This window comes from Mustela putorius, unplaced genomic scaffold (genome assembly GCF_011764305.1).
Source record: "Mustela putorius furo isolate JIRA1106 unplaced genomic scaffold, ASM1176430v1.1 tig00000577_pilon_pilon_pilon, whole genome shotgun sequence".
NCBI lineage: Eukaryota > Metazoa > Chordata > Mammalia > Carnivora > Mustelidae > Mustela > Mustela putorius.
The window spans coordinates 4,629,300-4,642,652 of NW_025421421.1; the positions used below are offsets into that span (position 1 = coordinate 4,629,300).

Here is a 13,353-nt window from a genome sequence, read left to right on the forward strand (position 1 = left end):
CAATATATCTGTGTCTTATGTCTGAAATGAGTCTCTCATAGGCAGCATATAGATCGGTCATATTTTATTCATTTTGTCATGCTAGGTCTTTCAATTGGAATGTTTAGTCCATTTATTTTCAAAGTAATGATCAATAGTCATGTAGTATTGCCCTTTTGTTACTTGCTTTATGTTTGTTTTTGTAGTTCTTTTCTGTTCCTTTCTTTGCTTGCTCTCTTCTCTGACCATTTGCTTTGCTTTCTTGAGTGATATACTTGGATTCCTTTCTCTTTATTTTTTGCATGACTCTTATGGGCTTTTGATTTGCGATTACCATTCTGTTTGTATATAATGTCAGCTGCAAATGGCAGTCTATATTACGTTTATGGTTGTCTAAATTTGAACCCATTCTTTTGTGTGTGTGTGTGTGTGTGTGTGTTAACATTAGTCACCATACAATACATCATTAGTTTCTGATGCAGTGTTCCAAGATTCATTGTTTACATATAACACCCTGTGCTCCATGCAATACATGCCCTCCTTAATACCCACCACCATGCTCACCCATCTCCTCACCCCCCTCCCTTGAACTAATTCTTTACTCTCTTTCATCATTTTTTTAGGTATAGAGTCTCATCCTTTATATCCTTTTATTTTGTGAATTCTTTTACTGATTTTTATAAATATACTTTAGTAATTTTGTGTTTCCTACTTGTCTTACTCCTTCAGATGGTCTTTTCTTTCTATTTAAAGAGTCCTTTTTAACATTTCTTGTAGGGCTAGTTTAGTAGACACAAATTCCTTCAGCTTTTGTTTGGGAAAATCTTTATCTCTTCTATTTTGAGTGATAACCTTCCTGGATAAAATATTTTTAGTTGCAGAGATTTTTTCCTTCAGCCCTTTGAATATATTATGTCTCTCCCTTCTGGCCAAGTTTCTGTTAAAAATCTTCTGAGACCTTCTGGGGTTTCCCATGTACATGATGGTTTTTCTTTCTCTTGCTGCTTTTCAAATTCTCTATCACTACTTTTTGACATTTTAAATGCTATGTGTCTTGGTGTGGACCACCTTGGGTTGATTTTGTTGAGGGTTAGGGTTAGGGTGAGCTATGCCTCCTGGATCTGGATTTCTGTTTCTTTCCTCAAATTTGGGAAGTTTTTAGCTATTATTTTTTCAAGTAAATTTTCTGCCCCCTTTCTTCTCTTTTCTCCTTTTCAGATCCCTATAATGCAAATGTTATTATGCTTGAAAATGTTGTCTTCCAATGATCAATCACTGCCCCTTCCAGCACATGCTTTGAGATTAGTAATCAATTTTCCCTTTCATATTTCGCAGATGTTTTTCAAACTACTGCTTCTGTGTTTCAGAGGGACTATTTATTGTATTGTCTCTTTAAAGGTGGGGATTTAGTTTCCTCTCTCCTTTCTGGCTTTTCTAGGAGCCCACAGATTTTTAAAGTTCCATGTATTAAGCCTCCTAATTGCAAGAACTGGTAAATTTCAGCCCCTCTGGTTTTCAAATCCAAATTGTTTTTTAAGACTTTATTTATTTATTTTATGGAGAGATACATGAGAGAGAGAGAACACAGCAGGGGGAGCTGGAGAGGGAGAAGCAGACTCCCCACTGAGCAAGGAGCCTATTGTGGGGCTCAGTCCCAGGACGCTGGGATCATGACCTGAGCTGAAGGCAGATACTCAACAACTGAGCCACTCAGGCACACTTCAAATCCAAATGTTATGGGAATTTGTGTTCCTCCTCCAGGCTTCCTGGTGTGAGATTGTGTTCTCTCCGTTCTCATTGGGTCTGTGTTGTCTCTCTATCCCCTGGGGAGTCCTGTGGTCTGTTCAGCTCCTGATCATGTGTCTGCTTTTCTTACCATCTTTGCTGTGGCACTTTCCCTAAATTTAGCTGTGGAGAGTCTGTTCTGCCAGTCTTCAGGTTGTTTTCTGGGGTATTTACACTGACGTGTCTGTTATCTAGTTATATATTTGGGATGAGGTAAGCTAAGGGTCCTTCTACTCTGCTATCTTTCCTGGAATCTCTGCTCTGATCTTTATTATTTCCTTCCTTCTACTCCTCTTGGACTTTGTTCTTATTTTTCTAGTGTCTTTAGGTGTAAATTTTGATTACTTATTGAACTTTCTCTTGTTTTCTTGAAGTGGGTCTGTATTACTATGTACTTCTCTCTTAGAACTGCTTTGGCTGTGTCCCAAAGACTTTTGATTGTTGTGTTTTCATTTTCACTTCTCCCCATGAATATTTTTTTTCTTCTTTGATTGCTTCATTGGCTCACTGGTTTTTTAGTATCCTGTTGTTAACCTCCATGTCTTTGTGCATTTTTCATTTTTTTTTCTTATTATTTATTTCTGGTTTCATACTGTTGCGGTTGGAAAAGATACATGGCATGATTTCAGTCTTAAATTTATTGACACTTGTTTTGCAGCCTAAACTGTGATCTTTTCTGGAGAATGTTTCATGTACATTTGAAAAGAATGTGCATTCTACTGTTTTGGGATGACATGTTTTGTGTATATGTATTATGTCCATCTGGTCCAATGTGTCAGTCAAAGACACTGTTTCCTTGTTGATTTTCTGCCTGGATGATCTATCTATTGATGTAAATGAGGTTATAGTGCCCTACTCCTACTGTATTACTGTCAGTTTCTCTTTTTTTGTCCATTAACATTTGTTTTATGTATTGAGGTGCTCTGGTATTGGTTGCATAGATATTTGCAATTATTCTCTTGTTGGATTGATCATTATTATTATGTAATGTACTTCTTTGTTTCTTATTACAATTTTGTTTTAAAGTCTGTTTTGTCTGATGTAATATTGGTATGCTGGCTTTTTTGGTTAGTTTTCCTTTGCATTGTTAAATTTTTTCCATCCCTTCCCTTTCAGTCTGTAGGTGTTTTTAGATCTAAAGTGTGTCTCATGTAGGCACCATATAGATGAGTCTTGTTTTATCTGTTCCACCATCTTATTATGTCTTTTGATTAGAGCTTTTAGGCCATTTACATTTAAAGTAATTATTGATATGTATGTACCTAGTGTCATGTTGTTACTTGCTTTCTGCTTGTTTCTATAGTTCTTCTCTCTTTCTTCTTCTTTCTTTGTGACTGATAAGTTTTTATAGTGCTATCTTGCCTTTCTTTCTTTTCATTTTTTTGTGTATCTTTTATAGGTTTTATGATTTTGGTTACCACTGAGTTCATATATAATCTAAGTAAATAGCCCTCTATATTTGGTCATTTAAGTTCAAACACATTCTAAAAAGAAAGGGAGGGGACTTTCTTTTTTGCTCCCTCTTCTACATTTTATGTATATGCTATCATTTTTTTTTATAATTTTTTTTTTTTTGGTCTTATGGTCATTTCTTTTCTACTCAAAGAATTCCCATTAACATTTCTCATAATTCTTGTTTAGTGGTGATAAACTCCTTTATCTTTTGTCTGGGAAGCTCTTTGTCTTCAAATCTGAACGAGAAACCTTGGTGGGTAAAATATTTTTAGTTGTAATTTTTTGGTTTTGTTTTGTTTTCCTTTCAGCACTTTGAATATTACATGCCACTCCCTTCTGGCCTGCAAGGTTTTTACTGGGGGAAAAAAAAAAAAAGAACAGCAGATAGCCTTATCTGTTTTCATTTGTAGGTAATGTTTTGTTTCTGTCTTGATGCTTTTAAAATTCTCTCTTTATCTTTAGGCTTTGACATTTTAATGATCATGTGTTGTGGTGTGGACCTCCTTGGGTTCATCTTGTTTGGAACTCTTGGTACTTCTTGGGCCTGGATGTTTATTTCCTCCCCTGGATTAGGGAAGTTTTTAAGCAATTATTTCTATAAATAAGTATTCCATCCTTTATTCTCATCATCTTCTGGGATCCCTATAATATAAGTGTATGTTTACTTGCTGTTGTTCAAGAGACCCCTTAAGCTATTCTCACTTCTAAAATTTTAATGGCTTTTTGCGGTTTTACTGAGTGCTTTTTATTATCCTTGCTTACAGACTGCTGATAAATTCTTCTGCAACTGTGAATCTGTTGATTCCCTCAGTGTGTGCTTTTAAATATTTTTCTTTCTTTCTTTTTTCTTCTTCTTCTTCTTCTTCTTCTTCTTTTTTTTTTTGTATTTTGTATCTCTTTATTAAAGGCTTCACTTGAGTTCTTCTACTCCTCTTCAGCCCAGTAGTGTCTCTGTTTGATTTAGCTCCTTTCCTGAACTTTTTTCTTGTTCTTTCTTTTGGAGCATATTTGTCTGTCCCCCCATTTTGCTTGACTTCTCTGTTTGTTTCTGAGGATTAGGCAGAATAACTACTTCAAAACTTGAAGGAATGGTCTTGTGGAGGCTGTCTTCTATGTATATTGTGTGTGCTTGGTGGACTTTTTCTGGCTGGCTGGAGCTGTGGCTAGCATGGGCTAGGGATCTGGAGGCTTTCCAGCAGCAGGAACCCTGTCAGGGTAGCTAAAGCCAAGAGGCTGCAGGCTGTGGTGTCCCAGTGTTCTATGCACTGATGACTCCTGTCCAGGATAGCTGAAGCTGAGATGGGTACAAGCCAGTTGTCCCAGGACACTCTGTGCTTGGGGTGCGTTGGTGGGGTGGCTGGATCTGGGGAAGTGTATAGGCTGGGAGCCTCAGAGCTCTGTGCAGAGAATACCCTGGCAGGGTAGCTACAACTAAGCTACAACTAAGGGGGCAAGCCACAGGCACCTGGGGCTCTACATGGGGTTCATCTTGGCAGGACAGCTGAAGCTGAAGTAGATGTAAACTGGGGTGTTCTGGAACTCTCCACACAGGTGCCCCAAAGAGGCTACTGGAACTGAGGAAGGGAACAGTCTGGGAGGTCCTGGCATGCTCCATGAAGAGGCAGGGGAGCTGGCAAGACAGTCAAAACTAAAATGGGTATAGGCTGGAATGGCCACTGAGCTCTCTGAGCAAAATACACACTGGCAGGACAGTTGAAGCTGAACTGGGTAGAAGTTGGATTATCTGAAAGTGTTCAGGGCAGGGAGTGCCCTGGCTGGGCTACTGGAGCCAAGACTAGTGCAGCCAGGTGTTCTGGAGTGTTCCATGAAGGGGTGCCCTGGTGGCGTGGCTGAAACCATGTCCATGACTTTTTATTTTCCCCTTTTATCTTATCATTTTTGAAATGCTTTCCCATCAATGTTTTGTTCCTATTTCTCTTCCATGGATGTGTATAAATATTTTCACTAAAATATACTAAGGGGCTTATTAAAAATACAGATTTTGGGGCTACCTCAAAATAACTATGGGTGATCCTTGAAATATGTTCTCACCATATTTCCCAGATACATATTATGACATTGATGTTTGAAAAACACTGGTCTAGACCATATGCCCTGAAAGCCTGTCCATTAATTTTTATGAAATTTGTGCCAACCTTTAGGATTAGTAGGCATGCCTTGTTTACTTTTTCTTTCTTCTTTCTTTTTTTGGTTTATTTTATTATTTTTGCATGAGGTTGAGATTAATCTGTCAATTGTATGGATGGATTTGTGTTTTGCCCCCTAGACTCCTCCTGGGTGAAACCCAGAGTTGTAATAGGTAAACATTACTGTTTTAGCAATTTATGGGCCTTGTGGGTTGGAAAGAAGTATGGAATGCAGAGAGAAACTCTAAATAGGGCTCTCAGAAAAAAAAAAAAAACAACACATTAGTGTGGTGGTGCTTCTGTGTTACATGCGTTACACATCTAGGGCTATTCCTGAGAATCTGAGGGGTTGATTTTCAAGCCTTGGTTTAGTTCTCTTTGCAGGAGACATGAAATTATTGGATGTGCTGTAGTCACATAGTATTTTTTAAAGTTGTTTATGGGTTCTGTCTGGTGAAGCTAACTGGATTATTTCTAGTTTTCATTGGAAATGAGTTTTCAACTCACCATTTCTGGTGATGGGATGTCAACAAGACAAAGACAATCAGATTAAGGAAATCTTTATATGGCAGTCAATTTTAACTTGTATTCTGTTCAGGGCAGGGAGAAACAAAGAGGTAGAGGAGTGTGTTTTCCAGGGATTTGAAGAATTGAACTTGTTGCCATCATACTGTTTTCTAAATGTATATTCTTTATGAATAGAAAACATAACAGAGGGATCAGGTAAATAAACCTTAGACAAGGATTCATGATGGTGCTTTCCACATAAAATAATTCCCTCATAGTCCACAGCCTTATACAAGAATTATCTTTTTGATTGTTTGCTTGGTTCAGAATTTGACAAGGGGTGGCCCAAGCAAGGAGTGGGTGGTGGTAGGTAGCAATTGTGAGGCACAGAGCACTGCTAAGGCTGGGGTTTTCTGTTCACACTGGGTGGCCTGACATTATCCCTCCCGAATTCTTTAAACCAATTTCCTAAATTAGTTTTACATTGGATCGTAATGCATGAGGTTGTGAAGGACACTTGGGTTATAAGTAAGTTTTACATTGTTTTAGTGACATTCTCCAGTAGCACTCCAGGGTATTTCTATTCCAGTATGAGAGACATCAGCTATATTCTTGCAGGCTTGTCTGAAATGAAACATCCACCAAGTTCAAAAGTAATTATTTTTTTTATTTCAACTCTATAAAGTATACAACAGGCACTCGGCAATAACAGCTGCAGGAAAAATACAGAGCAAATCAAAGCAGATTAATTTTATGAAAAAGTTTTTAATCTACATCAAAAGAGTGCAAGTGGTCAATGACCATTTGATGACAGTTGTTGCATTCTGACTAACAAAGGACTCTTTCATGTAGAACAAATTGTAAGAGGACAATCAACCATAGCTGTAAGAATACAAAAGAACTGACGAGTTGTAAAAACATCATACAATGAAATAAATTGGATAGATGATGCTTGAAGAAATGTCCCTTTCCTCGGAAAGCCCAAACCTCTGAGTCATGGTCAAGGTCCCAGAGCTCTGTTAATTCAGGGGCAGATAAAGAGGAGGGCTAACAACACACTTCCAATGTTTATCTTGCCTGGTCTGTTGAAAACTTGCCTCATAAATGATTTGCATATACAAGAACTCAGAAAGCATCCTGTTTTGTTGAGGAGTGCACCAAGGTACATGTTCATCATTGGTTTCATAACGAGGTGTGGTTAGCAGTCACTTCCCAATTTTTTCTTTTGATTTGGATAGTTGGTAATGGAGTCTGTAAAATGAGACGTTAGAACTTGACTGCACTAAGTGGTTTTTTGTTTTTGTTTTGTTTTTAACTGAATCTGCACAGCTTAGCAAAACAGGAATACCTGTATACAGACTGATAGTATGTCATATATTAATTTGACCTGCACATACATTTATACATTTCACAGAAATGACGCTGTATCTCATTAACAGATACACAGCTCTGGTACGTGTAACAGAAATAAGAGAACAACTTCATCATTTCTGTAATTCATCAATATTATATAATAAAGGCTTATAAATTGTTAGCAGAAAGAACTGTAAAACGCAGCAAGCTAAGAAAGGACAACATTTTGAGGTGTATTTGTCTTTGTCATGCAGCATAACACCAAATTTGTTTTTTAATAGGATGCCATGAATTTAAGGCACTTGCAACAATGCCAGATAGCCAGGTCATGTTCTAAACTATGGAACAGATGAAACCGTACAGTTGACATAATTTTCAATAATACTGACAATTATGACATTAATTCAAGTCTACTTGGACCTAAAAACATTATTCAATACAAAGGAAATGAAATAATAATGCTGTGAAACACTAAAAAAAGTTATATGTACCACAAAATATCACACAAAAATATCTATTTACATAAATATTTGTCTGTGGTCCTATTGTGAAAGAAAACATCATTATGGATAATGCACAGATCACCTCTACCGTATGAAATAAGTTCTAATATCCTCATTTTCAGTATGGTAGCTGACTTCTTTAAAAATTCAGTTTACCCTCAGTTCCATCATGTAGAAATGAAATGAGAAAAATTCAGTAGCTGAATTTATATATTACACATGTGTGATTCACATGCATATCCCATAATTTTAAGTAAAAAAAAAATGTGACTCGTAAAGAATGGAATCAAAAGAAATTTGTTTTCAATGCCACGTGGATCTGATTTATATGTGAGTAACAAAGAAGACACTAACATAAAGGTCATTTATAGCAAATTTCCAGAAATCATTTTCTCTAACGTGTTCAGTTTAACTCCGATATCATGATGTTCCTTTCCTTGGCAGTTTTCAGTTTTCCTGTGTATCAAGAGGCACAGAAAGCCCTTATTTCCCATACTCAAAGTATTAACAAGAAAGTCAGTTAGCAAATCAAACAAGTTGGCACTATTCTAACTTATCCAGATGTTGTTTAGTGTAAGAAAAGAGAGGGGCGTGAACAGTTCAGAAATAAAGTGAGATGCACTTTCCAAAGCTGACCATGAATTTTAGCCCTAGTGTCTTCATTAAGACAAGATTTAAATCCTTAAATTTCAATGCTGAAGATTAGAGGACTGTATTCACTTAGCAGTTTGTGGAAGATGTAGTTCACCTTTTTTGGTTAGTGATTGCTGTAGACCTCCTAATGCAATGCCACCGGGGCGATGTAACGGAGCTGTGCTAACAGGTGGGAAAACTGACAGTTCCATTGAGCTGGATGCTACGTCTTCATTCCTCAGAGAACGTGTACACAGTGTTGTCTTAGACGTGAACCACAGCAAGCGCTAGGCTCTGGTGCTGCTGGGGCATTTGAAAAATTGCAGGAGCAGATTCTCTTAGTGACCACATAGTATTCTAGCAAAACTTTAGTGTGCCTAAACCTTTTTTAACAAAAATCACTGAACAGTGACCGTGATGTTGGAATTATATACTTTTAAAAGCCCAGATAAAAGCAGGATAAAATTTCTGAAATAGCATTCATAGCTGGATTTTAGGTTGGTAGGTTTACTTTTATATTCTGAAGTCTGTTGAAGGACGTGGGTATCTTGGGGAATAAATTGATCTTAAGCAATTATTTGTAAGGAAGGGAAAACACTAACACAAGAATTTAACAGTAACATCTTGGGATCAAACTTTTAATGTAACTTTATTCTGATAGTATGTAGTATGCTCTTAGTATTTTTACTCCCCAAATGTTAGATTATGTTTGGATACCATATTCTAAAGTAGTCTTGGTATGAAAAATTCAAACAGAAATCGTAATATATGCCTTCCTGGGTATGGTATGATGACCTGTGTGGACATATTTTTTTTCAGAAATGCTTATGTTTCATTAACTTATAAAAACACCTTATACTGGAAAAAAGCAACCTTCAATTTAATACACCAAATTCACACACTGTTCCAAATCAGCGCTCATAAGAGTATACATTCGTTTCCTCAGGTAGAACGCTACTTGTCCAAGAAAAGCTTCCAGAATGGTCCACTACCTAGGATAGCTAATTGTAGTCAACTTGCCTGCCAACAATGGACTTAGTTTCAACTGCTGGTTCTTTACCCCTCATGAAAAAAGCAGGTAAGTTTCGTATGTTCAAATGCATTTCAGGATTGCAATAATTTCTGCCCTACTTAGCTAACGCTCTGTTTGAGAAAGCAGGGTCCTGTTTTCTTCTCAACTCCATTCCCACTCTCACACGTGCATGAACTTACACTGGCTGATTCACCAAAAAGTCATCAACACCTGGCTAGGTCCAGTCCCATTCCCTGACCTGGCAGAAGCAAGCTTTCCCATTTGGTGAATCTCAGTGATTTTTGTGCTTTCCTCCTCTTCCTCTTTTTGGTTCAGGACTAAGACAAGAAGCCAGTTGAATGGGTTTTAATCCCCGTTCCCCCTCAAACCTAGGCCATGTTGTGTAAGTGAAATCTGATGGGAGTTTGGTTGGTAAACGTAGTGAAGAATGCTTGGGTCTCTGGCTACACAGGTGATGATTAGAATTTGTGTTGTCTTCTCAGACACGGACATTTACAGATGAAAGATATACATAGCACCTAGATAGTTTTTTATTTTTATTTTTGGATGGATCTTAGTCCCTCTCCACCCCACCCTGCCCCAAGGGTTTCTTTTTATAAAAGGGAATATTTTAAGCCTCAGTCTGAGGGCATGTTAGGTAATAAATAAAAATCAGTTGGCTGCTAGTCATTTATTTCCAGGACCATTCTCGAAGCACAGTATTTTAAAAAGATATGAAATGGTTTGTGAGTTGTTTTTTCCACTCTGTCATGCCAATTAGTCAAAAAAAGAAACAAATATCATGCATGTTTTTTTTTTCAATCCTCTGTGAAAACGCCTATATGCCTGCTATGAGAGTCCTCAGCAGAATCTATAGCAGTTGTGCTTTTGATCATATCAATTTTTAAAATCTGTCTGAAAGGAAAGGTAACATTCAGTCTCGTCATCAGCACGGCTGGGAAATTAAATCAGGAAACTTCTAGCACTGGTTTGACATGACCTCTTGACCAACAGACGCGTGGCCCTCTTCCGTGCGGTGCAGACACCGGCTTGCGTGAATGTATCCTCCAACCTCTCCGGAAGGAAAGGAAGAGCCCTGATTTTGCACCACGGTCATCTATCGCACCCACTATCGTATTTTTCTGATCTTCCTGATAATTCTAGCAAGGTCCAGACTCTTTGACTAGATTGACGTGTTTCTGACCGTCTTTCAAAGTATAGTCAGAGCAAAGCAAGGTCATCGCAACACTAGAAGACATCTCGTTACTGGGGTGAAAGGCTTTGCTTCAGGACCACCATGTCAACTGCTATTTGGAGGATCCAACAGAAAACATGTAAAGAGCACTACTGTCATCTAAGCAATAAGTCCTAATGCCACTGTAGTTACCGGAGCAGCATCGATCAAAGGCATCATGGTGACCCCGAGCACTAATCTTCTCTCCGTCCCTCAGGTTTGCTGGCAGCTGTGTCTCAGGAAAAGCTGACTTCAGCAAGGCAGAAGCAGGTAAGAGAAATACATTAGAAGTCTATGTCCCATCCCGAGTTGTCATCAGGGGGCGGCTCGTCATTGTCCTCAGGGAAACTGTCGAAATTGCTTGTGTCTGTGGGTGATGCCACCTGCCGGTGAGAGGAGGGACAGGGAGAGGATTTCTGCATTGGGGAGTCAAATGCCAAACGGAGTCTTACAAAGCATTCTTTCTTCATTCCCCCAATCAACAGCTATTTTTTTTAAACATCTTCTAGGTACAGGTTTTGTGCTTTGCGTTGGTGGTGGGGGGGGGGTGGGCACAGTGCTGACTAAAACCAGACATGGCTCTTATCGTCATGAAGTTTCTACTCTAGCAGAGGGTACCCTGTAAGATTAAAACAATCTACAGCAGAATCTACAGCTAGAAAGTTTGGTTACTGCTACGAAGAAAAATGAGTATAAGAGGGATGATGGAAAGCCGCTTTGAGAAAATTTTATTTTAAAACTAAGTATTGGGTTCGATTTCTGCCCATGCAAAGGTCCTGAGGTGAGAGACAGGGCTTTGTGCTGTGACATAATCAAAGAAGGCCAGCGTGGCTGCTGTATAGGAGAGGAGAGTACTTGAGTACGAAGAGGAGAAATCAGGTCATGCAGAGCCCTGTAGGCTATCTTAAGGCTTTTGTGTAATTCAAGGGTACTAAAAAGCCATTCCTAAACTCGAGCAGATTACTGGGTAAAGGCCCTTCTGGAGAACATCAGTAAGAGCAATCCACGCTTTAGTTTCCCTCATATTCTAGGATATTTACAACCACATATATATTAATAGTGAATGAAATATATATGGGTATAATCCATAAATATATACTGTTCAGTAAGGCTTGCTATTTACCCTCCAAGTTTCTTATTCTATTTTTGTTCTAAAAAAAAAAAAAAAAACCACCCAAAACTTCAGGTATGCCATTAGTAACTGTCATGGGAAGTATGGTAATGGAATTTGTTTTGCTTGTGTTACCACAGAAATAAAACTTAAAAGTAGGGAAAACATTTCTGTATAAAGAGCAGTCTTGAGTTAGTCCCAGAAAAAGGGAGTCAAGACCTGAATGGCTCAGGACAGCAAAGCAACCCCCTGCCTCTTTGTAAAGATACAAGACCTTTCATCGGACAGATTTATTTTATTAAAAAATACTTGATCACCCTTAGTGGGCTGCTATTTACCAAAACACCTGACACGCAGAAAAGACAGTTAAGGAAAGAGAATCCTTTTCTTTCGGAGCCTCATGAAAGGGTAGATGAACACAGTATTGCCTGGGGGTACTTGGAAGTGAGCTGGGAGCATAAAAGAAACATTATTGGCCAGGAATCGGTAGCTGCTGAAAACAGAGTGCACAGGAATGCTCCGAGTGGCTTTTATGGGCTAGGCTCTTGGGGACAGAGCAAGATAGGGCATAAACTGGGATCGTAAAGACAGAATAACTGCCCATTGCCCTAATTCACCCACATGGACTCCTGTATACACTAAACTGGTCATAATTCATGAGTAGTCCTAATGCGTGAGTAGTCCTAATGTATTCTTGGGCAATAATGTATGAAGTTCAGATATTCTGGAAAAAGAAAATAAAACAGGAAACTGGTTGCTGAATACCCGTTATGTTCTTCTGTCTCCATCAATGCATACTGAACACTTACTGTACTGCAAGCCCATTTTTAGTCACAAAGAAATTAGAATGAATAGTTTAGAAAGATAATGGTAAAGTATATATAAAACAACTATCCCCTAACTGACCTGCCTTTAGGCTTGGATTTTATATACGACTATTCTAAGATGGTACTTCTCCTGTAGTTTATTTAATCTGAACATACGATAAAACTTTAACACTGACATAAACACCGTACATGTGTCACAGAGCTGTAAGTTGGATCGTGTACTTACACTTGGTATTATGGGCGGTGTCAAGGTCCCTTTTCTTAAGCCTTCCCAGTTAAAGCCCTCAAACCATCTAGGAAAGGAAAAAAAGAAAAGGCAGCTAGTTAAAGGCATTTTTCTTCAGCTAAAACTTCACTGCAACAAACATGATAGAAAGGAACTAGGCAAACATTTTCCATGTGACAAGAATGTGTTCTCTTTAATTGCAAATTTTTCTGCTCAGGGTTTTTAAAATATGCCTTCCATACAGTAAGTTAATTCTTGAAATACTGAACACCAATTAGAAAATAACTCCTTTTCCAGGCATTTCAGGCAGAATGTCTGTATGACCTTATTCTTATATTATCATTATAACTTAACAAATGTCATGATCTGTTTGGCCCTGAGCTTTATAGGACATTTGATTTTTAAGGCTGTAGAACCAGGGCATGAAAAGTCAGGATAGAAAATTATCCTTTTAGCTTTGTACGGATTCTGTGGGTGGCCTCAGTTAATTAACCTTTCCACGTCACTGTATGAGGTCTAACTCTGACTTGGCACTTTTTTTGCATGTTCGTAGAAAATTAAATATGCAATACTAGGGTCAT

At 38.2% G+C, this 13,353-nt stretch overlaps 1 protein-coding gene across 4 annotated transcripts in view; it reads right to left on the bottom strand.

Annotated features, from left to right (window-relative positions):
- Positions 1 to 6,519: 6,519 nt before the first annotated feature.
- Positions 6,520 to 13,353, bottom strand: part of PRKG1 (protein kinase cGMP-dependent 1) — a 1,258,123-nt gene continuing 1,251,289 nt past the window's right edge. For all 4 annotated transcript variants that reach the window (XM_004764104.3, XM_004764102.3, XM_013062254.2 and 1 more), the window contains 2 exons: positions 12,773 to 12,839; positions 6,520 to 10,991 (listed from right to left, as the gene is read on the bottom strand). In XM_004764104.3, the coding sequence (XP_004764161.1) occupies positions 10,893 to 10,991; positions 12,773 to 12,839 (166 nt within the window). In that variant the 3' untranslated portion in view covers positions 6,520 to 10,892. The remainder of the gene's footprint in view (positions 10,992 to 12,772; positions 12,840 to 13,353) is intronic.